Consider the following 26,510-nt stretch of genomic DNA (forward strand, 5'->3'; position numbering starts at 1 on the left):
AATGGTTTAAAAAAAATGACTAGAGAGCAAGAAGTTGAAATGGATTTTGAACACTGGAAGTGGGCTTAAATACTGTTCTCTCTTGTATCAGGTTACATTTGAGCAAGTGTCTTTTTAATGTGGATAGACCCTTATATTCTGTGTTTTTAGTTAATTAGAAAATCTGTAAACCTAGCACGAGAGTAACCATCAGGAATGTTGATAGTATGTTCTTTCTTTTCCTTTAGATGTTCAAGAAATATTGTTTCGAAGTCTGCAGTAAACATGTATGTTGTTATTCTGCATGTGGCAATGCAAAGTGTTGTTGATCCCTAATCACATTTAAAGGAACAAATTTGGCTGCCACCGCACAACACAAGCAAATATTTTGTTTATATTGGCAGATATTTTAGTTACTTTCTTTAGGTACTAACGGAAGAGCCAATTGCAGAAAAAGTAAGCATAACAGCAGGTTCACACAGTTAGCAGTGAATTGGAATAATGAGACTATGTAACTGCCTCAATTTCCAAAACTCAGAAGGCAGCATCTGTTTCTGTGGTTCTGCTGTGGGTAATGCTGCTGTTGGGACAATCCCAAGAGCTTGCAGTAAGTTTGCAAACCAAGTATCCTGGGCTCTTCTGTGAGTACTGGCACAATCTGTTACAGTCTAAAGCCTGGCCTTTGGAGTTCTCTATCACTGGGGTGCAGCCTGAAAGGGAAGTTACTGCATGACGTTACTGTGTAAAGTAGCATGTGCACATCAATTTACACCTGATCCTACCCCTGAATGATTCAGGCCAGCATCAAGAAGGCGTAGATGAAATTTGCCCCCGAGAATGCTGTTACTGTAGTGCGTAGTGAGAACTGAATATGAAGGAAGCTCTTCCATGCTGGAAGGTAAAACTGCATCTAATAGCAGCAATTCTGATACTGTGATTTAATTGTTCTAAACAAAGGTCAGTTGATGTAGTACCGACCTATCCAACATACTCCACCTTGCTGCTATAGTGTGAATTCCATACTGTATCGGAGTATGTTGGGTAGCCTGACAGGAGTGGTTCACACCCTTCCTGGATGCTGTTAGCTCTCAGAATCTCTCAGCCAGCCACAAGCGTTCTGTCCAGCTTTAAATACAAGAAGTTATATAAATTGTCTGTAATCCTGTGGCCGATACGCTGTTATCTGAGTAGTAACAGATAGGGGAGGATAACTGGAAAACCTCACTCGCATTGGAAGGATGTGATGCTCATTTAGAGTAGCTTGGATTTTTGAAGGCGTCAGCATTGTTTTCTGTTGTGTGTTTTTTTTTCTTTTTAATTTTTATTTTTTTTGCTATAAACAGATACCTCAGTTAGGATCTCTCTAACTTAGCTCCTTGAAACTGAATATTCGTTTTGCTACCTGGAAACAGGAAGCCTACAGATATGGCTAAGCATAGAAAAACTGATGTTTCTGATCTGCTTTGTGTCATAGTAACTACTTCAGGTGCAGTAGAAATTGCATTAGACTTGCAAGACTTGTGTCAGGCGTAAATGTTATTTAAACAGAAATTTAATGAAAAAGTTCTGCATAGTACTCAGCTGTTATACCTTTTCATTTCATCATAGAAAGAGGATATGTGATTTCATTATAGGAGGAAGACAGCTTGATTCATTTGCAATCTTCCAGTATCTCTCTCTCAGAACAAACGCAGCTGACTTGGGTTGACGCTGGCGGGTAAATATTCCTTTCTTGTTCCCCAAAACACGTGTGGTCCCTGTAGAGAAGTTACAAAACAAAGTATATACAAAATGCTCTTATATTCCCCCATTGCAAATTGTTTCAACGTATGTACTAAATCAGGTTAGGTGGAAGAGACCTATGCACTGTTTTTCCTATACAACAGGGAACCGTTGTGTTCAAGGTACAACGGGGAACTTGGCAATATAATTTGCATGATCTTGGCAAGATCGACTGATAAAAGTGAGCAATAGAGCTGCAATTCATTGTGTTTACAACTGGAAGTCGGTGACAGTTAATTCAGGTATGCCCATTAACTTCATCAGTATTATATTTACAGCAGATGCTCCTTCTGCCTTTAGTGCCACCTCGTAACCTGATGGTGAAGACGTCAACTACTAATTGTTTTGCTGTACTATCCTTTAGTGATGTCCATATCCTTTTTGCCTATTTTAGCCTTCATAGGAAACTAGAAAAAATGATTTCAACACACAGAGACTGGAACTGCATATGTGTACTTAAATTTGTCTACATCTTTCCATCATCCTATTTGAAACTTGTATTACTTTTCTGACTGCTTCTGTGATGACTTAACTTTTTAATACCTATGTTGGTGCTCAAAAAATGATTCTTAAAGGTGTTTCTCTGAAATGAACACTGACTGTTCACTACCCTAACTTGCTGCAGGTGGCATATGCATAACTGGTTCCTTAATAGGTCTCCTTCTGAGTTGTAATAATTTAATTGCTGTGTGATTGTCTGCACTGTAGTGCCCCATACCTGGCAAATGCACTTACCTTTAATTAATAGTGGATTCAGCATCAAGGTAGACCATTGTCTACCATTGTGACATCTGGCCCTCCATTGCTAAACCTCAATACCAAGTTAATAATACATTATTTGAGGTGCCCCATTATTAAGGGCAGTTATAGATGATATAAGCTAACTGAGACTCTGAACTGAGGAATGCCAAGAAAGAGACATAATCTGTCTGCTCACAAGCTTCCCTTGCATTCTGCCCTAGGGCACTGTCCTGTGTTCTGGCTAGTATTTTGCAGGTGAAAAACTGTGAGAGAGCTGAAGAGAGAGGATGCACTAACCCCTTGCAGAACCTTCCCTCCTGGTTCTAGTTATGCTGGGCTACTGTCACAGAAACCAGCTATATTCTGTCCTCATAAGGAGAGGATCCCTTTTTCGTACCCTACAGCACGGTATGCTTTCTGTGTGTCATAAACCAGCTTCAACTTGCAGGAAGGATGGAGAATTGCCTAGGATATAAATATAAGCTTACCTTGATTAGTCATGAAATCAGCGAAGTTCCAGATGAGCTCCCCAATCACGTACTCTTTCCTCTTTTTGTCAAAAACAGAGTGGTACTCTCTCAGCATAGCTTTCTGATACTCCTCGCTGAACATAAGAGGTGGATCCTACAGCCAAGAAAAAGAGATGGCCTTGAGTGAAGGTGACAGTTAATCTCAGCAAAGGCTCCATGTTCACTTCTCTTTACTGGAGACCTGCTTCCTGAGGACAAGCTTTACAGGTGCTCAGTCTTTTCATTGCCATTGCATTTACAATGGCTATTTAGTGAAGATCAGCGATTACTGAAATTGCAAAGGGAAATGCATCAAATACTAATGTAAGGGACATCTGGGGAAAATCTGTGGTTTTGCTTTGTAATGGTGCTTTATGATCAGGATGGGAGTGGCATCTCCTTCTGTGTGGGCTGGTGTCATGAAATGAATAAATGTCCACTCTCCAGTGTTCTATCTTCCAGTTAGGAATTTTCTACAAATGCCAAAGTACGGATTTCTGAATGCCTCTTTTAGAGGTTTACATGGAGTAAGTTTAAATTGACAATTACCGATAGCACAGTTGCCAGAATGGTTAATTGTAAAGGGAAACACACTGTAGCTTAGGACCCAAAGAGAAGTGTTACTTGTTCCACACAGGGAGTGGAGCTAATACCAGCAGTCAGCACTGTTGAAAACTGCTTGCCTAGTGGAAAATGCAGGAGAGAATGGCTTTGGCTCTAGAAGTCAAAACTGGTATTCTTATCTCCTGTGAATGAGAACTTAATAGCACCATGCAAAATGCTCACTGATTATTTTTTTTCTTACCAACAACTAAAAAGTTAGGTAGAACCTTACCTCTTTGTTAGTCAGTGGTAAAGCTCATTGCTTTCAGTGAAGCACGATTACAATCCTGAGTCTTTTGGACTTTGATCTAATGCATCTTAAAATTAAGTAGTCAGGCTCGTTGGTACCAATTCTTTCTAATTAGATTTTGCTGAGACCCTTTAGGAAGAGCAGTGATTCTTCCAACTAAGGCATCTACAACACTTACGCTGTGAAGTCCAGGAACTGAGTCAGCTCCGTATTCACTCTGGATAATAGGTTTTTGGTAGGTTTTATACCAGTTCTCAAACTGTGCTGTGAGTTGCAGTGGAATAACTTCCAGATGGCCTGGGTCGTGATACCAGGAGAAGTAGCTATTTACACAAATTACATCCACGTAAGGAGCCTACAAGAAATAAAGGTAGGAATGGTTTGTCATGGAGCTCAGTGTAAGCAGTCTTCATTCATAAACTAAATCTTGGTTTCACAGAATTCAGTTTTGTTACCTGTAGAATAATGCCTTTTGTCCCATTCTTAAGACCCTCCCAACATGACATGTTTCCCAGAAAGGAAAAAAAAATTAACAAGGCAATGGTGTATTTGGCGTTTCCTTACAGACTTAAGTCACAGCAAAGAGTTAAACAAGAACAACCCATTTAATCCTTAGGTTTGTTACAAGTTTTAGAGTTTTGAAGATGTCTCTGGCTTGCTGGTACTTGTAGACATACTGAATATTGGAATGTGATGGTCAAGTTAGTAGTCAACTACTTTGACTAGCAACTAAATTTGTGCATCAATGGTGCAATACTAAAAAAAAAAAAAAAAAGCATTCTGCAAGTTATATGCCATTTCTACCACATGGGCAGTATGATAAAAGGGCACAAAGCCCCCTAAAGATAAAGTGATGTTGTATGTAACTTGTTCAATGTTCTCTTAACATGTTTTGTAATAAAAGAAAAAAGTTCTAATATCACAGCAGCGTATGAGATCTGTTCTTTGGTTTTGTTTTTCTGTGTTTCCTCATGCTTGTCAGAATGTGGTGGTGGGGCTGAGATGGTCTGTGTGTGCCTGATGTAACAGCAGGATCCAGGAGCAGGATCCTTCCCAAGTAAAGCCTCCAGGATCTTTTCCTGGGGTGGGGAGGCAGAGACCCCTCAGTTACAGAAGGCCATTCCTGCTAACTGGAGGAGAGCTTCAAATGTTTCTATGATTCTATAACCTGTAGCAGGGACAGATGGTAGCATCACATCTACCTAACCTACAAACTCACCTTCTAACAGTGTTGATTGTACACCAGTGACACAAAGTATTAAAACCACTTTGAAAAATCAAAAGTGAGGTAGGAACTACCCCTGAGACCAATTTGTGTGTGCTACAGATGCTTCATTCATGCTATGGCCAGCTTGAAGCACAGGCAGCCAAGGAAAGTACCTTTCATCTAATTACGCAGCGCCAGGGTTCCAATTACAAAGCTGAACTTGGGCTAGAAGAGCTTTTTAGATTATTCGACGTTAACAGACATCTGCCAAAGATGAGCTAGAGCAATTTAAAGCAGGAATTAAGGCAAAGTTTCCTTCTTCAGACTCCCACAAAGGCTGTTAGCATTTTAAGAGGTTTAAGCTTTGGTCTAATTGCAAATGGGAAGCCTGAGCATTAACAGACGTGATCACAGGAATAGCAAATCATCACCATGCTACCAGAACCCAGGGGGTGATCCTGTGCACTTGACTCAAGATAACTCCTCTTTTCTCTTACAGACTTTTTGGCTGCCTACAGTGATGGTGTACAGTAATAGAAACTAAAATGTAAGTTTTCTTCTGCCTTCCCTTAAATATCATTAGAGCATTTGGCAAGGTGAGGAAAAGGACCATAAAGCAACTGACAAGAAATGTAATATATGAATTAAAAATGCTAGAAATTAACTTACACCACGATCAACAGCATAGTTGGTATCGGTCACAAAGGTTACAGGTCTGGTGGGATCGAGAGCTTTAGTGTGAGCTACCAATGTCCTGTTCGTAAACAATAAAACAAAGAGTTCAACAACAGCATGGAGAAGCAATATGGCCAAGCACAACCTCACCTTCCCAAGCTCCCTGTCTTTTTACCCACCTCAGACATATGGAGCTTCTTTCAATTTAGTAGGCAGAGTACTTTTAAGTAAATACTGCAGGACACTGAATGATTATCTGCTACAATGTGCCTGCAATTCTAGCCAGTTCTGTAGAGTATAAATATGATGGGAGACCTTTATCTGTCACAAAGTTAATGTTATCCCACGTGAAAAGGAGCAGAGTGGAAGTACACCAAACACAGGTATGTTAACTTTTCTGTTGGGGCCAGTTGTTAGAGAAGGGACAAAAAAAAAAAAGTAAGAAGGTGATGGGAAGCTTCAGAACAACTCTGGGGATGTTTCTCCAAAAAACATTAAGCCCTAGGCCTATGCCACAGAAGACAAAGCAGGCTGGCTGCTGTTAAGGAGACATTAAGTGAGACGAAGAATGGGAAGGTCAAACTCTGCTGCTACCTCAGCACTGCAGGAGGGTGCTGGACCATTCTGAGGAATGAAAATTCACAGCTCTCAATGAGCCTAGAGCTACCAATGACAGTCTGCTACCCAATTTCAGAGATTACTCTTGGCTATCCAAAGCTTAAATCTTTTTAAAGATAAAACCGAGGGGTCTGTAGGGACTCAAAGCAGTGGCTTCAAAGTGGGGTGTCACTAACACCTGCAGAACAAATAACTAGCACTAGCTAAAGAAACTCATCTACAGAATTAAAAGCCAAATATTTTATAACTTTACTGTAATTTTCAGACTTAAAGAATTTAGCACTTGTCTTCTTTAGGCAGGACCAAGGAACGACCCATTCCCATCAGGTCTGCTTTTGCTTGACCCTTAACTCAGAAGAGATGCTCAGACCAAACGGAATCCTGGTAATTTTGGAGATGTTTACTGATTCAGAAACAACAGGTTGAGACCATTATGTGGTCCTGGACATCAGTTCAACATATGCAGCAGTTACGCTTTTAGTTTGCATCTGTCAGTACTGTCTCAGAGTTCATAAAAAAACGCTGGCCTTTTCTTTATTACTTCTCTGTACCATCCCAAGGCATGAAGATGTATCACGTGCCAAGATTGAAGCCTCAGCCCCATTTGCAAGCACTTACTTGAAGTAGTAAGCTGCTGGGGGCAGCTCTGCTGCCGGCTCGTTGGCTACTGACCACATCACAACTGACGGCCTGTTCTTATCCCTGCGGATCAGCTCCTCCATCACAACAAGGTGATGCTGCAGTGACTTGTTCCCAAAGCTCTCACTGAAAAGGAAACAAGGCCAGGTGAGGATACAAAAGCCATCCCGTTTGACTGTCTGATAACTCGGGGGGTGTGTAAGCACAGCTGAGCCTCAAAACCAAATACAGCTTCTGCCCTATTTCCCCAAAGCTTGCTGCACAGTTCAGGGCCGTGATTCGGACTCGTTAATCAAGCCAGATCTGACGACGCAATGCCCATGTGGCAAAACGCCCTCTGGTTGCCCAACCTCTCTGGTCACACGTGGCATTGGGGGAAGCTTCAAAATGCAACGGGCCGATTTCTAAATAGAGCAAAGTACTTTCATTATCAGGGAGTTACAAGTTGCAGGACAGGAGGGGGAAGCTCGTGATAAGGATAAGAAAGAAACGTGGGGAAGGGTCTTTCATGCACTTACGGCATTTTAATCCCCACTCCTGGGCACTCGTCGATCACCACGATGCCATAGGCATCGCACAGGTCCATGATCTCCTCAGCATAGGGGTAGTGGCTGGTGCGGAAGGAGTTTGCCCCTAGCCAGCGGAGCAGGTTGAAGTCCTTCACGATCAGGGCCCAGTCGAGGCCTTTGCCACGGATCTGAGAGGGAAGACAGGAATGGCTTCTCCCTGCTTCTCCTCACACCTCTGCTGGGCAGCCCTCCTTCCTGCTTGCTCCCAGAGCATTTCCAGCCCCACGCACTGCCTCTAGCATCTCACAAGACCTCTCCGTGCAGTATTTGTCTTTCTGAGCACAACCCCATGCACAGCCACCAAGACACAGGGTGCTTGGAGAAGCAGCCCCAAGTGAGAACCTGCACTGCAGCCACCGGCTGTTTTGGGAGGTGCCCTGCCAGGCCACCCTCTACCTCCACAGGGGTTCTCCATGAGGCAGGGCAGGGCTGAAAGGCCCCAGGTAGTGAGGAGAAGCCCTGAAGGAGCAGGTTCAGGGCTGGGCTGGCCCTGAGGTGAGTGGCACGGGCGGGGACGGAGCCTCCGGAGGGGCTGTGGGGCCTCCCTGTGGTCAGGCTGTGCCTCGCAGCCGTGAGGCTCAAACCTCCCTGCAGGAGACTTTGCCCCCTCTCATTTCTTGGGGAGGGAAACCGATAAAGTTGCTATTTCTGACTGGAAGTGTTGGCCGGGAGGTCGTTTAGATCCTCTGCCAACACAGCCTGGGCTTAGCCATACAACCTGAGAGGGGCGTTATGACTCTGGCAGGTCTGGTCATGGTGTCCCCTTATTATTAAAAATAATAATAATAATAAAGGCAGCACAGACCCACACCCCTGGCAGCTCCCAGCCTGGGAGAAGGGCGTGAGGAATCAGCCCCTTTGGGCAGAGAGGGGAACTGAGAGCAGGCATTGCCTTGGCAGCACCAAGCACAGTGCCATTAGGTGCCCCGGTGGGTGCCATGCACTTACGTCTGCATCCTCGTGCTTGTTGACCCCGTGGAAGTAGAAGGGCTTGCCGTTGATGAGGAACTGCGTGCTGGTGACGTGGATGGTGCGGATGCCAACCGGGAGCGTGTATACGTCCTCCAGCAGCGCCTCATTTGCCTGCGCCTGCATTTTCACCTGCAGTCCCAAGGGGAAGACACACATGAGGTGCTGGGCTTCACAAGGATCCCCTCTCCTTCCCCTCATGTGCAGGGGCTAGCCTGACCTCCCATCCACTTCCCAGCCCTTCCTCGCTGCCTGCTCCTCAGCACTGCTTCATCTACCTTTTGTGGTCCCTGCGTAGCTCTTCAGGAAGGAAGCAAGATCTGACTAAATGGAAAAGAGAAATCCAAGCTGGGAAAACTGAAGGATGAAGAATGAGGCCTGGATGACCCTTTTAGGGCATATTTTCCCCAAAAGCTTCTTTTTCCCTTATTCATCCAGCTGTTTCATTGCCCTGACAAGGCAGCGGTATGCCTTTTCTCCTCTGCACCTTGATACCAGGCAATGACTGAAATGTCTGCTCACAAAAGCCATGTTTCTGAGCCTCTGGAAACTCACAGCAGCTCATCTGCCCTCATTTGTGCATCTCAATATCACTGCTCCCCCTTGACTCACACAGGGTCTGCCAGGCTCTTTCTGTTGAACTTTTGTCCAGCAGAGTGGGAAGAAAGCTCACTGCACGGGGAAGCATGAGAAAGAGGCCAGCAGCCTCTCAGTTTATACGGTATCTCCTCCCCTGTATTGTTTCAAACAGTCCTTTTGAAGGAGGTAGATAAGGCCATTCACGTGAGAGGCAAGCATCTGAGAGCGTGGCGTGCCCCCCTCTTCTCACCGACTGACCTTTCCATTCAGCACTAAGGAAGCTGGCAAAGCTTGATTTGATTACAGCACGATTAGCAATGCCATTCTAGCCATGTAAACAGGATCCAGAGGAGTAAGGAAGATGGGCCATGTGGCAGCTCCTTAATGCTATTATACAGTGAGAGGAAATGCAGGCAGAAAGGAAGAAATGGCATTGTTACCTCTAAGAAGTAGCGGTATCCGGGGTTCTCGTGCATCAAATAAGGCCACCAAAGATTTGGATTTGAGACTTTTAACACTCCAGCTGGTCCATCGCCTGTAGCAACCACTCTTCCCTCTTGGTCACGTAAACTCAGGGACAAGGAATAGAGCGTGCTGCCGACTACTGATACCTGATATTGCACCTTTGCTAGTTCAGAGAACAACAAAAAGACAATCAGAGACTGGCATGAAAGGAAAAATACATGCATAAAACACTGGGAGGCTTTCACATACAGCAGCATTAAAAAGTCAGGGAGATGCAGAACAACAACAGAGAGGCACAAATTTTAAGAAGCATGACCTGTCTGTTTTGAGGTCTGGAAGTTTCCAGGAAGATTTGTGTATCACAGGTTTGGTACTTAGGGATAATCGTGCTTTAAGTGGCAGGAAGACTGCTGCCCCTTCTGAGAAATTCTACTTCTAGAAATAACTCTTTGTCCCTTCATTTTAAAGATAAGGTCTTGCAAGTACATGTTTTTACTTCTTGCTTTTGAAATTTTTATCATATTCTTGAAACTGCTGAGCTGTACAATAGACCAGAGGTTAAAAAGAAAGCCACTATGAAAGATATTCAATTGGACGCTTGCAGGATATTTTCTCTACTGCCCTTGTCATCTCCATTTGAAGCCTGAGGTAGCTGCTGTAATTGTTCTGAACCTACCAACACTCTCTGTTGAAGTAGTTGTCACAGTAATATCATCTATGTAGACAGAAGGAGTGGTGTAAAGCACAACCGGGCGATGGATTCCAGCATAATTAAAGAAATCAAACCTGATGTTCTGTACAAAATAGTTCTTGGGATACCTGAGTGAGCAAGACAGGAAAAATGGCCGCATTATGTTTCATTACACAAGAACTGAAGGCAGCATATGGATGCTAGCAATGTGCTAGTAAAACAGTCCTTACTGGATCTCTATTTCAGAACTGCTACTGATGCTATGCTGAAGGGGATTACCAGTTAACAAACATCTACTGCACTGAATAGGTTTGATCCTTCAGGATAGCAGGTACTTGCACTTCCAGCTGAATTGAAGCTTCTCAAATCTGCCATTGATTCAGCTTGGCAAATCACTTAATCTCAGTTCCCTGTGTATAAAACAGATGGAGTAGTTCAGTGTAAATCTCTGAAAAACACTGAAGCTTAAACTTCTCACTGCTTGACTGATGAGTTTTGGTCTACGTACAACCCATTATTTGTAGGTTTTATGGAGGGCCTTAGAACCAGCAGCTGAATAAATTCCCATTCTCTCATCCCTGGGTTAACCTCAGCAAGGCAGCACTTTAGCAACTCACCTTGTGCGGTCATTCATGTACTCAATTGACCCTGGAGGCAGAGTGTGAGGTGTCAGTGTGTTATTCAGTGCAACAGTGATGCGGCAGGGAATCTGCGGGCTGCCCTGGACGATGCTGCTTATATCTGCTTCAAAAGGGAGGTGGCCGCCTTCGTGCTCCACAACCTGCACTCCATTGACCCACTGCAACAGAAGACAGCCATGAGTCCAAGTGGTCAGGTTAGGTTTTTGTGGAAAGTTTAACAGTGAGACGGGAAGGAGTACAGCGACAGGCAGTTGGATTCCCAGTAACACCAGACTTTCTTCTAGGCTCTTATTCCTTGTGGCCTCAATCTGGCAGCCCTTCCTTACTGGGAGCTAAGTCTGCAAGAGTCACTGAGAGACTGTTTTGGGAAAATCGGTATTTTGTCCCTTCCAGGCCTGCAGCAAGGAAATGCTTTATTGACTAATCCTGTTACTGGAGGATCAGAGAAGAGAGCTGGGAAGCACAGCCAAGTTCTTGGCTGGCGGAATATAATCAAGAGCTAAGAAAATCACAAACTGATATAAAAACCTTGGCAGAAACCTGTTCACTAAACAAGCCATGGGACAAATTTTAGCTCAACACGATCTTGGAAACACATGCACAATTATCCGTGCAACGTACCACAACGGAGTAGTAATGGGCGCTCCCAAACCGGAGCACCACCCTGAGGTTGTCCTGAAGCCAGCGCTGAGGAAGCAGCACCTCCTTCTCATACCAAACCCAGCCGATGTAGTTCTCCAGGTTGGGGTCTTGAGTGATATCATTGAAGCTGGCAGGCACGGGCATGTCAATCACAGGACCAGTCTGGCAGGAATTGTACAGAAAAAGGGGAGAACAAATCATTTAAAAAAATAAAGTCTACTCTCCTGGCCATCCAACCTGACAGCCTCAGAAATCAAAATGCCTTTTGCAAGTGAAAATATCTGGAAAAACCTTTTAGAAACTAATGTGATCTGTCACAGGTCCTATGCAAGACCCACTTAATACTACACCGTGCTCCTACAGGATGAAGCTGCTCCTATCTTTTCCCCTCCTGGTTTGTAACGGGGAAATGCTTTCATTAATAGCTTTGGCACTATCAGAAGGGTAGGGGGGAAATGCCCAGGTGGATGTTCAGCCTGACAAAACATAGTTTCTCTTGCACAGCTCTAGCCTTTGGTGTGCAGTGCAGGCGTTGTGGCACCAGCTCATTGATGCAGGATGCTGCTCATCGGGCTATGAGCTGTGGCAGAATGGTGGCAGAAACTCAGGATGTTTTGGGACAGTGTCCCCAGGGAAGGACTATGGAGACTGAACATACTTAGGCTGAGAACAGCCTTTCTCACTCCCTAAAAGCAACATAGATTCCTGAGAATTACCATAGGGATAATTCACTGGCTTATTACTAACATAAGGATCACAGGCAGGCAGCGTAGTGTTGTAACACATTTAACTTTTTGGTAACCGGATTCTATTACACAAGAGAGCTGTTCATTTTTAGCACCTGCTGTGCTCGTGATGTTGCCGAAATGAGCACTGCAGCAGCCTGCAGCTGGGGAGCTTCCCCTTTCCTAAATGAGCTTTTCCACGAAGAGTGGAACGAGGAAGGTCTGGTTGCCCAGGGGCGAGCATCATGTGCGGGGCTGACTCAGCACCGAACTGCACCGGCACTGCAGAGAAATGCACCCCCCTTGGTAGACATCAGAAAATCCTAGCAGAAATTAAAAGACTTGGATGGTGAAGGGGGGTTTGTAGCATCTGATGCAGGATAACCTCTGTCTGGTGTGGCCATAACGTGCGTCTCCTTCAAGGAGATTCTCTGACCCTAAAATAGGATGGGTGTATGCCCTTCAGCCCCATTAGCAGGGATGTTCTGCAGGACCCCTCTCTTCTGGCTCTCTCTTTTTGCTCTTTTTCTTCTAGCAGCACAGGGTCTCATCTCCCCTCTCCTTCCACAATTAGGCGAAAAAAGCAGCCAAAAGGCTGAAGAAGAACCCAAACATTTGCATGCGCAGAACCCACAACTTCCATAGGAGCGGGAAGGGGGTGAATTTCATCCCAAGCGTGCATCGGAGCAGGACAGGGATGAACTTAAGAGCAGACCCAAATCCAAGCGTGACTCCTCCGTGTGGGACAGGGGCTGAAGGGCGCCCTGCCCTGCCACATTTTAGGCAGTTTGGCTCTGCAGGGCGCAGGGGAGCGCTGTGTGAGAGCTCCTCGTGTGTGGAGCACCCGGCACCCAGCACCCCCGCAAGGGGAGGAGAAGCAGAAAATCGCTGCAAAACGGGGCGACGGTGCCCGGATTAGGGGATGAAGGGATAAAGAGATAAGGGAATAAGGAGATAAGAGAATTAGGAGATAAGGGGCTCCCCGCCCGCCCCCCTCACGCCCCCGCTGTACCTCCCTCAGCGGCCGGCGGTACCAGCGCTGCTCGAAGCCGGCGGCCCTGCCCGGCGAGAAATCGGCACGGAAGCTCCAGACGCCGCCGAGCTCCTTCAGCTCTCGGGAGGGGCTCTCCCGGGGGTACAGCATGCCGCCCACCGCCCCCCGGGACCCCCCGGCCGCCGGGACCGCCGCCAGCAGCGGTAAGAGCAGGCGGCAGAGCCCCGCCACACCGCCCGGCGCCGCCGCCGCCATTTTGGTTGTGGGCAGTGCCCGCTGGGGGGGATGGCTCTATCTGTGTCTGTCGTTTATTTATTCGTTCTTTTTATTTATTTATTTATTTTTCCCCCCCATAGTGGCTTGTTGAAGTGGGAGGTGCTGAAGCCGTCGGGGAGTGCTGAGCACCCGGCGGCACCTGGGGGCGGGCAGCAGGAGGATGCTGCTATGCACAGCCCCATTGGGACTGACCCTGAAGCAGCGCTTCCCATGCCGGACACGTCCCTTGAGAGCTGCCTCAGGAATAAAGCGGGACAGAAACAAGTCTCCCGGAGGCCAGGGAGAAAGAAAATACCACCTGATGGGTTTTAATCATACAGCACATTTATTTGTGGTTAGCAAGCTGACAGCAGGCCAGCTTATTGCACGGCAGTGAAAGGCTTAGTGACACATGAGATTATCAAAAAGCTGGAGGGACAAATATCAGGCACCTCTGATTATGATCTTTTTATTTAAGTAGGAGATTGAGACGTGATAATATGCAAAGACCACCTTCTTTCAAGCAGCAGGGCCCCACATTACTCAGCTCTGAACCCCAGGATGCTGGGCGGTAGCTGCTGGGAACAAGGGGAATTCTAGTCATCTAAAGCCTGTGTAGATACTGAGCAAAGATGACAAAATACAAACGGGGAGAAAGTCTGCAAGGAAAGGTTTGTGAGCTGGGGAGGCAGAGATGTCCATCTTCTGACCGTTGGTGTTAAATATTGCTGTCACCTCTTCACCTGAATTAAGTGTACATACTTGGTTTTTCTACCACAACTAGCTTAGGGGGCATAGTGTTGGTCAGCTAGGGCTTTTCTTGGTCTCAGTTCTGATTTTACATCAGGAAGGACAGACAGGAAGATAGAAAATGGTTTCTGTAACAGGAAGACTGCAATGCCAGACATTTTTCAAACGCTACCCCAGGTAACTTGGCCTGGCTTGCAGAAAGGAAAGTGCTTGGTCTGGGATGGTGCAGCCCCTGTGCTCCAGTGTAAACCAGAGCTAAAGGTGGTTTTGTGATGGATATGGAAGAGCTGTGGGTTGGCCTGCTGGGCATGTTCTGCCTAAGATGAAGCATGTTGCAGTGCCAGATGCTGAGGAGGTTTTTCCCTGCCAGGGGGCAGGCTGGCACACATAATCCTAGGAGGAGGGCAGTGACGGCTGGTAATGGGGCATGCATTGCAGGTGCTGTACTAAGTGTCTTGCTTTGTGAACACCCCCAAGTCACCTTCTGTTCCCTGTGTAACATGGCATGGCATCACTGAATGTAGTCTTGTGCTGTGTGTGCTTGCTCCAACTATGTGCAGGTTCACTGATATGGTGAAACCCTCCTGCTGCCCTTTAAGTACCAGCCCCCTAGAGCTCCCCATCCTAGAAGAGTTCCCCTGCCATGGAAGAGATTCCCAATTCTTCCACAGCAGCGACCAGTTCCCCAAGCCTCAGAAGTGCTGAGGAATCCCAGCTCAATCTTGCCCCTTAGAAGCAAAACGCGAGACAGGAGCTTGAGTGAACTACAATACACCACAGTGTTTATTAACTCTGCATTAGTGTGATAAGCAAAACACTACATCCACGGGAAGTCTCCCCACACTCTAAGCTTGTTCCTTCTGCTTCTTCATCAGCTCCCTCAGCTGCTCGATCTGGGTAGTCACGCTGCTCTTGGCGGTACCGCCCAGGGCAGTGTACTGCTCCACGCTGTTGACAAAGTTGAAGACCTGGGAGACATCGCTGCTGAACTGGGGGCTGGGGAGGCAAAGAGAAAAGGTGTCAGTGCAGGGTAGTGGGTGCTGGTTGCTGACTTTACAGAGAGGATAAGGGAGTGGAGGCTGAGCCTTATTGCAAGGGAAAAGCCTCTGGCTGCTCTCTCTGCCTCTGCTCTTGCCAGACAGGAGCAGCTCATGGTAGACCAGAGTCAGCTCCAAGAGGAGATTGAGGAGGCTGGGAGCCTGATTCCTCTGGAGTGCTGGTGCCTCCAGGTCAAGGCATGAGCTGCTTTCAAGCCCTCCCAGGACTTGCTGCCCATGCCCTGTTCAAGTTCAATTGTAATGCTATTGTTCCCCTTTAGTTATTACAGGCTTGGCAGTAGCAGCACTGATAGTGAGGCTGGGAAGATTTTTGGGGTGCTGTCAGGCCTCGTCTGTTTGGTGAAGGCATCATAAGAAAGCTTGTATAAAGCCAGGCTGATACCTGCCTTCTGAGGGGAGATGTGGCAAAGTGATAGCGATACAAACCTGATGCTCTTCAGGTCCTCCAGGCTGAGTTTATTGATGGTGATGCCTTTGGTCTCGGCAAGGTGGACGGCCTTCCCCGAAGCAGTGTGGGCTTGTCTGAATGGCACCTGTAATGAAAGTAAAGTGCAGAGTCAAGTGACCAGGCAACTGGGCTGCAGATTCAGGCAAGAAAGCATGTGCTCTCATTTTGCTTTGTTGGTTTGATTTCACTTAAAGCAATGCAACATAAAGCTCTGGTTTTTGACCCATAGCGATCATCACCTGAGGACAGAACAGAAGGCCTCATCTCAGGCCCTCACTGAGCAGTATTCTCCATCTAAAGAAGTCACAGCTCCAGGCTTCCCTACTGCACTTACTCCTTTGCGAACCAAGTAGAGAGCCAGGTCAGTAGCCAGCATCTCAGGGGTCAGAGCCTTCTCCATGTTCTCCTTGCTGATCTGTAGAGAGAAGCGTCAGAGGGAGACATGATCATCTGCTCCTCCTTGGGGAGGTGTAAGTGGTCACACTGAGGGGACTTCATTGCTAAGGGACTAGGCTCTCCAATGACTTTTTCTGCAAGCTAATCCCCAGATCTAAAGTGTACCCAAGCTGCTGCTGTGGTGGGGGCATAACAAGCTGTATGAGTGGGCAAAAGGGTTCATCTTAGCACCAGTCTAGAGCTCCTGTGGCTGTGCTATGCTGAGAATGTGCCATACAACCATGTGTGATAGTGAGAGGCTGAAGCCTTACCTGGAGGGTAGAGATCACCCCAGTGGCAACCTGAAGCACAGCAGTCAGGGTGTCCACAACATCAAAGACAGCCTCCTTGTCCTCCTGTGTGAGAACATGGATACACATCACTGTTAGATGGAGCCCAACCACATGGGCAGCCTGGCCAGCACAGGAGGCAACATGTCATCTCTGGGGCTCCCACTGGGGTGGGCTGTGAGCCGCAACATGCAGTGCCTCAGCACTTTCTTTTTTAAAATCATCCTGCACATAATCAGGGCAATGCAGTGCAAGAGCCTGCTCCCAAGCCAAAGACAGCTGTGCCAGTTCAGAGAAACAGACTGAAGCCTAACAGCAGTTTTACCTGCAGGTCCTTGTTGTAGGTGCTTGGAAGTCCTTTGAGAACCATGAGAATTGAAGCCAGCTGCAGAGAGAAACAGGCAAGGCAGTTAGCTTGCAGAAGAGGAGCACTGCCCCAGCAGAAGGTCAGAGCCCACACTGGGCACAAGTCTTTTTTCACACAGAGGCATGAAGGAAGATGCTTCAGCCCCAAAGTGAGCAGCTTCCCTATCCCTCTTCTTTCTTTAGCACACTCACCCGTCCAAACACACGTCCAGCCTTGCTGCGGATCAGTTCCAGGCTATCAGGGTTCTTCTTCTGAGGCATCAGGCTGCTGCCAGTGCTGAAAGAAAGATGTTTGCAGTGTAACAGGGAGCAAGGCCCCAGTCCCTACAGGATAATATAGGTTGTGCAGCAGGCTGGCCTGGTCCACTGTGAGCCATGTGAGTGCCACCTGTTTCGGTATAAGCAAGCACTGAAGCAAGTCCATGGAGTTTGTCATGTGTGCCAGTGCAGAGCCTTTGTTTTTGCACTCTTGTCTGGAGCTACTGCCCAGGGCTGCCTCTCAGAGAGGAGAGAAATCAAAGGCTACTTAGCAGGCCCTGCAGAGGTGGCATCAACAGGCAAGAGTGTTTTTGTGGCCTTGAGGAGGCAGGGCTGTGGCTGTGCCACCCTGAGAGACAGGAAGTCTGTTAGGATTGCAAGCCCCGGCTGTTCAGGGAAGGGCTTGGGCAGGAATTCCCAGCAGAGGGGGAAGTTCTGTGCCTGCACATTTACAGCCCAGGCCTGCCAGCAGTCACTGGGGAGGAGCATCCGCTGAACACAGACATGGTTGAGTTACCAGAGCCAGAAATCAGTGATCCCTAATGAGGAATGCTCACCCTTAGCCTGCCTTTCTGCCAGGCTTTTTGTGCTCTGGGGAGTTGATTTGTGTGTCAGCCTTGTGCAGCAGGGAGCCCCCAGCCCTGTCTCAGTCTCTCAGGTGGGGAGAAGGGAGGAGGAGAGGCTGAGGGAAGGGCTGGCTGCCCAGGGACCAGCACCTACCTGAAGGCATCAGAAAGGGTCAGGAAGCCAAACTCGCTGGTGCTGTAGATGATGAGATCTTCAGCCATCTTGCTAAGGTGGATCATCAGCAGGGTGGCAAAAGAGAGGAATTCCACTGCAGGAAAGGCAGGAGGTCATTTAGAGATTTTACCCACCTTGTTAATGAGGTTAACTGGGAAGTCCTCTAGAGCCTGCTTCTAACATGGTGGAAGAAAGAAGCGATGGAGTTGTGCTTACCCACAAAGTCTCTCTCACTAATGGCATCCATGCTGTTCAGGCTGATGGAAGCAAATTCCAGCTCTGTAAGGAAAGCAGTGAACACAGCAGTCAGGGTTGGCACAGCTGGAGCTTGAAGGCAGCAGGCTGCCCCAGCCTTCACTGTTAGGCCTATCGCTGTGCATCTATCCCTCCCTCCCAGACACTTAAAGTAGAGCTGTGCCACCCCATCACTGACAAACATTACCACTACGCAGCATCTCTCTGTCAATGTCCAGGGGGTTGCCAGCCAGAGCACCGCTGCCAGGGAGAGAGAAACAGGAGTCACTTATAACATCCTGTCAACTCCTACCAAAGATGCACAGGGAACAGAACTCTCAGGATGTCAGAGAGCCAAGTGATGCTCAGGGATTACAGAAAGTTGGCTGTTACCTTCCCAGGGGCAGGACGTTGATCCTCTTCTTCACCTCTCCCAGGCGCTCAGAGTCACGGGTCAGGGCAACAGCATGGCTGTGAAGGGACAAGAGAGAGAGAAGGCATCTAAAGTCAGGAACTGTCCCATGAGCCGAGAAGGAATTATGGCTAGATGGTGGGGGCATGCTGAGAGTTGGCCTTCAGACCCAAGTGGGACTGAACATGGGGACGTCTTCACTGCCTGCCACATCTTGTGGCAGGCTGGAGGATTTCAGTTCTGTGCTACCAGAGGATGCTGGGCTGCTGGGGTATTGCTGAGCAGTGCCTCAGGGATGGAGAAAGCTCCCTGGAGCTGAGTGTGGAAGGTGGTGGTTACCTGAGCAAGAACTGGCTCCATCTGATGGGCTGGGCCTTCTGCAGGTGGGTGTAGCCAGGCAAGATAACATCAATTTCTCTGCATGTGAAAGGAGAGAAAGAGGTGAGCAGCCCCTGTCAGAGTAAGGGCAGCACACATCAGGCTATATCCCCAGCAACCATTAGGCAAAGAAGAATGTCTCTGAAGTGAACTGTGGAGAAAGAGGGGCTGTTGTCTTTCCCTACATTATCCCAGACTGCCTGGCTGTAACTTCCCCTGCAGAAGTCTGCTGTCCCAGCAAGGCCAAGGCTGCTGACTGGGGAAAGGACTTACATGGCAGCACGTTCCACCAGGGTCTTGATGAGCTGCAGCAGGTGAGTGGAGATGACAGAGAGGGAATTCTTCATGAACAGCTTCAAGTCAGTCACAACCTGGACAAGATTGGCCATGGTCAGATGAAGGGGAATGTGGCATATTTAGTGACCAAATACAGTTCAGCAGAAAGAATTGGCAGGTTTCTCTCCTCCTTGTTCCATGTGATAGATCAGGACATATAACCAGAACAATTCCCTGCTCTCTGCTTTGTGAAAATTGCTGTATCTTTCTTTCCAGTAACAGAAAGAAAGACCAGTACTTCCAGTGCACTTCTAAGGTATTGTCAGCTTTGGATAACATAATCTCCAATTTACATAAGTGTCATCAGCAGAAGTCCTAACCCCAAAAGATGCAAAGCACCCTGCCAGTAAAGTCATGGATTCAATGGGCTTTCAAAGGAAATTCGGTGGAAGTTTGGGGCCTTATACCACTGAGCAACCATCCTGCACAACCTCCTCCCCTCTGCAGATAAGGGGTTGTACCACCACTAGTTTAAAGCTCTGGGGAATACATGCTGGAGAGAGTAAGAGCATGTGAAAGATAGCAGAAAATTTTGATAAGGAATGGTTGGGGAGTAGCATAGGAGAAAAACAAGTGGCTCTATACATACCTGATCATTCCTGCTTCTTCCAGTGTGCAGCTTTCCAGCAATATCACCAATCAGCTCCTGAGGACAACAGGAAGACTTCCATCAGTGTCTCTGTATTCTAAGCAGACTACCCCCAAGAGCAGACCTCCTCCCAGCCTGGAAAGGACTCAGCTCTAGGATTCTGTAAGTAGCTATGGGATCGCTTTGGGGAAGGGCAACTTTGGGTTCTGTGCTTGTACACTGCCTCTTCCACAAAAGGGGTCTTGAACACTCTTGACCACAGAGTCAGTACCAGAGTTGCTGAGGACTGTTATAGTGGGACAGAGGCAAATGCACTTAGTGTCAGGCAGATCTAGCTAGATAGGGACAGGAAGAAGAGTTTAGAGGACCAAACCTTCAGTCTGCGTTCGTTGGCAGTGTGGATATCCTCATCGCTCTGTTTCACCACAAAGACTCCCTTAGACCATTCCTCAGAGATCTACAAACAGCAGCAGAAACACCAGTCAGACACTACTTGGGATAGCTGGCTGTAGGTATCCCCAGCACATACCACTTTCTGCCATCCTAATGGAAGTCACAAAAGCTCCAGCATTGCTGTTCTTTCCCCTCATTCTATATAGCACTTGGTGGGGATTCATCTTTTTACCCTTGCTGATCCTGCAATGTTCTGTCCATAGGAGGACTTAAGCAATGCAATGGGAAAGCGAGCTGAAATGTCAGTCGTTGCTGTAGCATTGTCCACAAAGATTTTCCTATACAAACATTGTATAGACTCCCCATTGTCCATGGCGGGTGAGCAACAACAATGGATATTTCAAAAAAAAAGCGCTTAGCTGCTGACTCCTCTTCACCCCTATACAATGCTATGCATTGCCTTCTACTAACTCAGGCAGCCAGACACAAAAGGATCCCAAGCGCCAGCGGAAAAAGAATATTCCTAATTCACACTGAAACAATTCCTCGGGAATGCTCAGTTTGAAGAGGATGGGGCCCAGGTCACGCTGAGCACATCTCACTGAGTCACCAGCCTTCCATAATGAGCACCCACAGTGGGCTCATTGGGGCTGCAGGCTCTCCTTCCTGAGTTTTCAGCTGGTTCACCTCCTACTGCCTGGCTTTGGTGCCTTTAGCTAGATGCAATCTGAGCGTCCATTCCCTGCCCAGAGTGTCCCTCAGAGTACCAAGAGGACAATACACATGGGCCTCTCTGGTTCTTCCTGATTTAGGGCAGCATTCCCTTTCAGGAAGGCACTTCTGCACATGCCTGGTGCTAAGGAATAGCAGTTGAGGGTACAGAAAATGGTTTTAGAGCAGCAGCTGAGGGAGGTGCTGTCTGATAAGGAGCTATTTGTTGTAGTACTGTTGTGGGGATTGTATGTAGGCCTGAGCACAAGTGACAAGTTATGAAGGAAATAAATACCTTTTCCAGGCCACTCAGGATCTTCTCCAGTTCAGTCTTAGTTAGGATCCCAGCCTTCTCCAGAGCTTTGGCATAAGCCTTGCTCCCCTGGATATCAACTTCAGACAGCCTCTGGTCATAGGCAATGGAAGAGTTGAGCTTCTCCATGATGGGATCTGTGCTTCCACTGAATCTTCCTCCCCAAAGTTTATCTCCCTGTGAAAGAGGAAGAGGCAAATTAAAAAGGCATAACTTCTGTTAAAGTTCTAAGGACAATGTGATGTCCATTGAGCTTGTTATCCTACATAGAGAGCAAGCTCAGCTATGTTCTTTCAGTGCAGTAGCACTGACCAGAAAACCCCTGGACTTTATGACCTTTGACAGTTATTTGAAAAGGTAGAGAGCATTTTACTGTTGCTAGCCCTTGAGCTGTCACGTCAGGCTCAGGAGTCCTCCAAGACACTTTACCCCTGCAGGACTCTGTAAGGAGTTTGGCTTGGCCCTGAAAACAAATATCAGGGCATATGGTGCAAGAGCAGCATGTATCTAGCTTTTAAGGCTGCTTCTTGTCACTGACCACCTGATAGCCTAATAGCAGTGAAAAAAAATAAGCAGTCACAGGGAATATAGTGAAAGCTAGTATCCTCTATTTTTTGGAATAAGTCCATTGTTGTTGTGCTAAGGAGATTCTTCTGTTCGACAAATAGCTATGGACCAGCACAAGCTGCATTATCAAGTGTTTGAAGTTGCAGTTTAAGCATCTCCTGAGTCCATCATATGCTTACAAGTTTTGGCAAGAATTTAGCATAAAATCAGCTATGGTACTGACTCTAGAATGGAGTCTGGGTATCTTTTGACATCAGGAACATTCAGAAAAATAAATCAACATATAGATGGTTTTAAAATACATAGGAAAATTTTTTCTACCCAAAATAAGATTAATTTATTGCCCAATTCCTGCCATGCATCACAGCATGGTTTGAGTAAAGCTTTTTCACCAGTGTTTCAGCAACTGAATGGATTCACTAGCCAAGACCCGCCAGATTTTTGTCTATCTGGATAGGACACCTCCTAAAGCCCTAACTCTGGCAAACTTGCATGGAAATAGATAGGAATGTTACTTGTACAGAAACCTTTAAACTAATTCAAAGTCTCAAAAGCATCTCTCTCAGCCTGCTGATGCTGGAGAAGAAATTGGAGAACATTTAAAGGAAGGCCCGGAATATAGTCACCATTGCAGAGTAGATAATTGCTGATCTACTTGATGTTTAAGCACCCCATCAACCCCTTCTCGTTCTGTACATTGTAACTACCATGGACAGCAAAAAGCTGTCTGGGACAGTTGCAAACTAATCTGTGCTGGGGTTTTATCAGTCAGCCAAAGGACTGCTGAGTAACCTTAGAAACTTTTTTTCCTCCCTAGAGACTGTCTCCACATCTCAACAATGTGCCTGAGTGGACAGCGGGCAGAAGCCTACAGAGGTAGGCATTGCACGTGTTTTTTTCATATCTTTGCAGCAGCTTTGTCAGCAAGCTGAGGGGAGGGAGAGGGGAAAAAAATGTCAGAATTCAAGAAGTGTTAGAAGTCCTCCATGTCAATCCAGTGCTTACAGGAGTATGGCATACAGGCTGTAACGTTAGAAGCCAGTACCTGAGACCAAGCACTTCAATGGGGAACTGCTCTGCCTAGGCTTATCTTCAGCATTATGGGTTTCCACCAAATTAAGAGGTGGGTCAGCAGAAACATTGCAACAGATACATTTGCAATAGAGAAATCAAAACTGAAGGATTAATTTCAGCTAGTTACAGGGCTCTGGTCAGAGAAGGAAGTGACTACAGCTTGGCACTGATGGACACTGGTGCACAGCCAACAGCAGGGTAAGCCAGGGCTGTAGGAGCTGCTCCAAAGGCAGGAAGCACGAGTCACTAAGACAACTAGTCACAGAAAGTGAAAACGCAGCTTTGGTACAGAGAACTATTTATACAAGCTTTTGTAAAGTACCTGCCTAACCACAGGCCAGCAGGAACGAGCTGCATGGGCTATCGCGAGCTGTCCTAGGTAGAGGGAAGAGCCCGAAGGAAACGGCAGGCTGCGCTGCCAGAGGCTCTGATTTTAGCAAAGCTGAACTCGCGTAAGACAGAGCACCCCAAGAACACCCCCAGAGTCCCCCAAAGTAAAAAAGCAAAGCTCACCCTCGCCTCGGATGCCATCTCAGAGGACGTTTTGCTCGCGTGTGCAGCGATCCCAGCACCTGGTGCAACCTGTGGAACAGCGAGGCGAGGCTCAGCAATGCTCCAGCCCCACGGTGGGACAGGACCCCGGGACCCCCGCTGCCCACCCGGCCCTGCTCACCGTGTCCGCAGTGCAGCCCCGGTGGCTCCGTGTGCTCCCAGTCCCTGCTGCCCCGCTTTTACCCTCCTCGGAGCCGGGCTGGGGCGGCTCGTCCCGCCCCGTCGGGGCGGGGTGACCCCATGGCCAGCCCCAAACCCGCCGCCCCCTCCCCTCGAACCACCCGGCAGCACCGGGGTGTTTCTGCTTTGCCTTTCCCAGCCTGCTGCCACGGCATTTTTTTGCTTGTCTGTGCGCTCAGAGGTGTTTGGGGGAGCGCAGGAAGCGCATCCCCTGGTCCCCCGTGGGGTTGTTTTTCTCTTTAGACAGCCCTGTTGTCACAGGACCGTAGGATAATTCAGGTAGGAAGGGGCCTAATCCAGACGTCTTTTCTATTCTCTTTTCTCAGTAGTACCACTCATCCCCTTGCCGAGTTAAAGAGCAAGCCTGGGGTGCAGGATTAGGGTGTGCTGGTTTCTGTGGCAGAGGGGACACAGGCAGGGTGCCTTGGCTTAGCACCAGGCTTGGCTGCATCTTTAGCAGCTGGGTGTCCAGAGTGCTGCCTTCAGCATCAGCCCAGAACAAGGCTCAAACTCTCTGTCTGGATTCGTACCCAGCTCTTAATTCACTGCTTCTCCTACACTTCCCCTCATGGTCATGTTTTTCTAGGGAGATGACCCTGTTCCCTTTAGGACTAGCAGACCCGCAGACACTGACCCCATTCCTTTTAAGACTAGCAGACCTGCAGACACACACAGCATCATGCTGCCTACACTGGGAAAACTTCTTTGAACCATTTTGTTGCCAGGTTCCTTCCTCCCTCTTCTGAAGTCCCTCCTGTTCAGTGCTTCTTGCATCTTGTTGATCTTTTATGAGTGTCTTTGCCCTTATGGCAGGCTTTGTCAGGATGCTGCTGGGAAGCTGGCAAAACAGTAAGCACTACACTTAGATCCAGAATGGATCAGATACAGGGAAAGGCTTTACCTCTTGGTGTCCGTGATATGGGCTCAAGGTTGGCTATGTGGAACATGCACAACATGCACAGATTGTACCTCCCCCTGTCTAAAGACATGGTACAGGAGTTGCCCAAAGGGATAAAGGGTAGGAGGAAGATGCCCAAGGCACTGCAGTCAGGAGGGCTTAGAGTGCACCCAGCCAGCCCAGGCACCTCTCCCCGAGACACCTCATTTTTGACCCACAGGGCTAGAGAAGAGAAGATGTGGCACCATGTGGCACTTCCAGAATTCCCCAGTATCAACTTTGCTAGATGAGTTTTTATGCCATTAAGCACCCTATGTATGTGTGATATGTGACAGCTCTGATTTTTAAAGATTACCTGTATTTAAACAGTTAAATATAACAGTGAAAGCTCTGGTTCCTGTTCTACTACTTCCAGGCCTCTTTGTAATTTTTCCCACTTGCATCCCTCTGTAACACGAGGTATAGAAACAGCTGAAGAATCCCAATGACATTACTTTGTGTTGCCGCTGGTGAAGAGGGGTCTGGATGGACACATTTGGGTGTTGCTGTCTCAAATTCATCCATGGTGCCTGCAGGGGACGTTGCAGTCACACAAATGCATCTGTTCTCGCTACTCTTTCGTGGCCGCAGAGCAGTTGTTTCTTCAATTGAAAGCTAGGGGGCAGAACGACCAGGGATAACAGCGTATTTAGGAGAGAAAATACTCAGTGGGACTTTTTCAGCGTGTGAAAGTAGGTTAGAGATCTTTTCCTTGTGGTGAACCCAGTGAAGGGTCATTACACTACTTAGTGTAATGTTTCAAGTGCCCCTGTGTAGGTTTTTTATCTGCTTGGGTGCCAGATCAGAGTTACGTAGCCATCTGCTGAGACTTTCAGTAGTTCATGAGCAGCCGACATGTCAGACTGTGCGTCTAAAAGGACAGTGTATGAATTCATAGAATAGAATAGAGTCATAGAATAGAATCAGGAAGGTTGGAAAAGCCCTCCAAGATCACCTGGTCCAACCATCCCCTTACTACCACTGTCACTCACTGAACCATGCCTCCAAGCACCACATCCAACCTTCCCTTGAACACCCCCAGGGACGGTGACTCCACCACTTCCCTGGGCAACCCGTCCCAGTGCCTGACTGCTCTTCCTGAGCAGAAATGTCTCCTCATTTCCAACCTGAACCTCCCCTGGCACAACTTGAGGCCGTTCCCTCTACTCCTATCACTGGTTACCTGCGAGAAGAGGATGACCTCCAGCTCCCCACACTTTTCTTTCAGGCAGTTGCAGAGAGCAATGAGGTCTGCCCTGAGTCTCCTCTTCTCCAGACCAAACACCCCCAGTTCCCTCAGCCGCTTCTCGCAGGACTTGTGTCCCAGGCCCTTCCCCAGCCTCGTAGCCCTTCTCTGGACATGCTCCAGGGCCTCGATGTCCTTCTTGTGGGGAGGGGCCCAAAGCTGAACCCAGCACTCAAGGTGTGGCCTCATCAAAGCAGAGTACAGGGGGACGACCGCCTCTCTGGTCCTGCTGGCTACCCTATTCCTGATACAAGCCAGGATTCTTGGCGTAAATGCCTTCCTGTCATCTGTGATGGAGCAGGAGTTAAAGCCCAAGTTACTCCTGAGTAGCGTCCAAGACACTGATCCTTCTGTGGAAGAAGTTCTATCACAAAACTTCTGTGATAAGCGACAGCGTTTTAAAAACCCAGATCACAATGAGTCATAGTAGGGTGATAGTGAAAGTCTGTAGATACTCTGGGCCACAGTCTTCTATAATGTCTGGAGCTCCAGAGACCTTCACAGTTCTCTCCCAGTCTAAGTTACTCCATAATTTTTAAGAAAAGGGTGGTTGGGTGGGAAGTACCAGTGATCATGAGCTACTCATTTAAGTAGGAGACCAAGAGGTGATAATCTGCTAAAACCTCTGTTTTGCTTTCAGTTTGGCAGGACCCTGTGGCACCCAGCACCAGCTATGAGGAGCAACGCCAGACACTCGCTGGTAGGAGCA

The 26,510-nt window shown here is 47.6% G+C and overlaps 2 protein-coding genes across 2 annotated transcripts; both read right to left on the bottom strand.

Annotated features, from left to right (window-relative positions):
* Nucleotides 1-1,513: 1,513 nt before the first annotated feature.
* GUSB (glucuronidase beta) lies at nucleotides 1,514-13,533 on the bottom strand. Its single transcript, XM_032200995.1, has 12 exons — nucleotides 13,297-13,533; nucleotides 11,539-11,721; nucleotides 10,894-11,075; nucleotides 10,262-10,404; nucleotides 9,561-9,748; nucleotides 8,521-8,673; nucleotides 7,522-7,700; nucleotides 6,983-7,129; nucleotides 5,741-5,825; nucleotides 4,043-4,219; nucleotides 2,991-3,126; nucleotides 1,514-1,736 (listed from the first exon to the last, which is right to left on the bottom strand). Exons 1-12 carry the CDS (start codon nucleotides 13,531-13,533, stop codon nucleotides 1,582-1,584), a joined length of 1,965 nt encoding a protein of 654 aa, XP_032056886.1. The 3' UTR covers nucleotides 1,514-1,581.
* Nucleotides 13,534-15,038: 1,505 nt separating this feature from the next.
* Nucleotides 15,039-23,620, bottom strand: LOC116497445 (argininosuccinate lyase). The gene is made up of 17 exons (XM_032201188.1): nucleotides 23,560-23,620; nucleotides 23,400-23,468; nucleotides 21,228-21,422; nucleotides 20,202-20,285; nucleotides 19,829-19,885; nucleotides 19,177-19,274; nucleotides 18,865-18,942; nucleotides 18,507-18,584; nucleotides 18,322-18,374; nucleotides 18,096-18,158; nucleotides 17,859-17,973; nucleotides 17,073-17,157; nucleotides 16,840-16,899; nucleotides 16,497-16,580; nucleotides 16,124-16,204; nucleotides 15,768-15,874; nucleotides 15,039-15,279 (listed from the first exon to the last, which is right to left on the bottom strand). Exons 2-17 carry the CDS (start codon nucleotides 23,415-23,417, stop codon nucleotides 15,129-15,131), a joined length of 1,407 nt encoding a protein of 468 aa, XP_032057079.1. The 5' UTR covers nucleotides 23,418-23,468; nucleotides 23,560-23,620; the 3' UTR covers nucleotides 15,039-15,128.
* Between the last annotated feature and the right edge of the window lie 2,890 nt (nucleotides 23,621-26,510).

This window comes from Aythya fuligula, chromosome 20 (assembly GCF_009819795.1).
Source record: "Aythya fuligula isolate bAytFul2 chromosome 20, bAytFul2.pri, whole genome shotgun sequence".
Taxonomy (NCBI): domain Eukaryota; kingdom Metazoa; phylum Chordata; class Aves; order Anseriformes; family Anatidae; genus Aythya; species Aythya fuligula.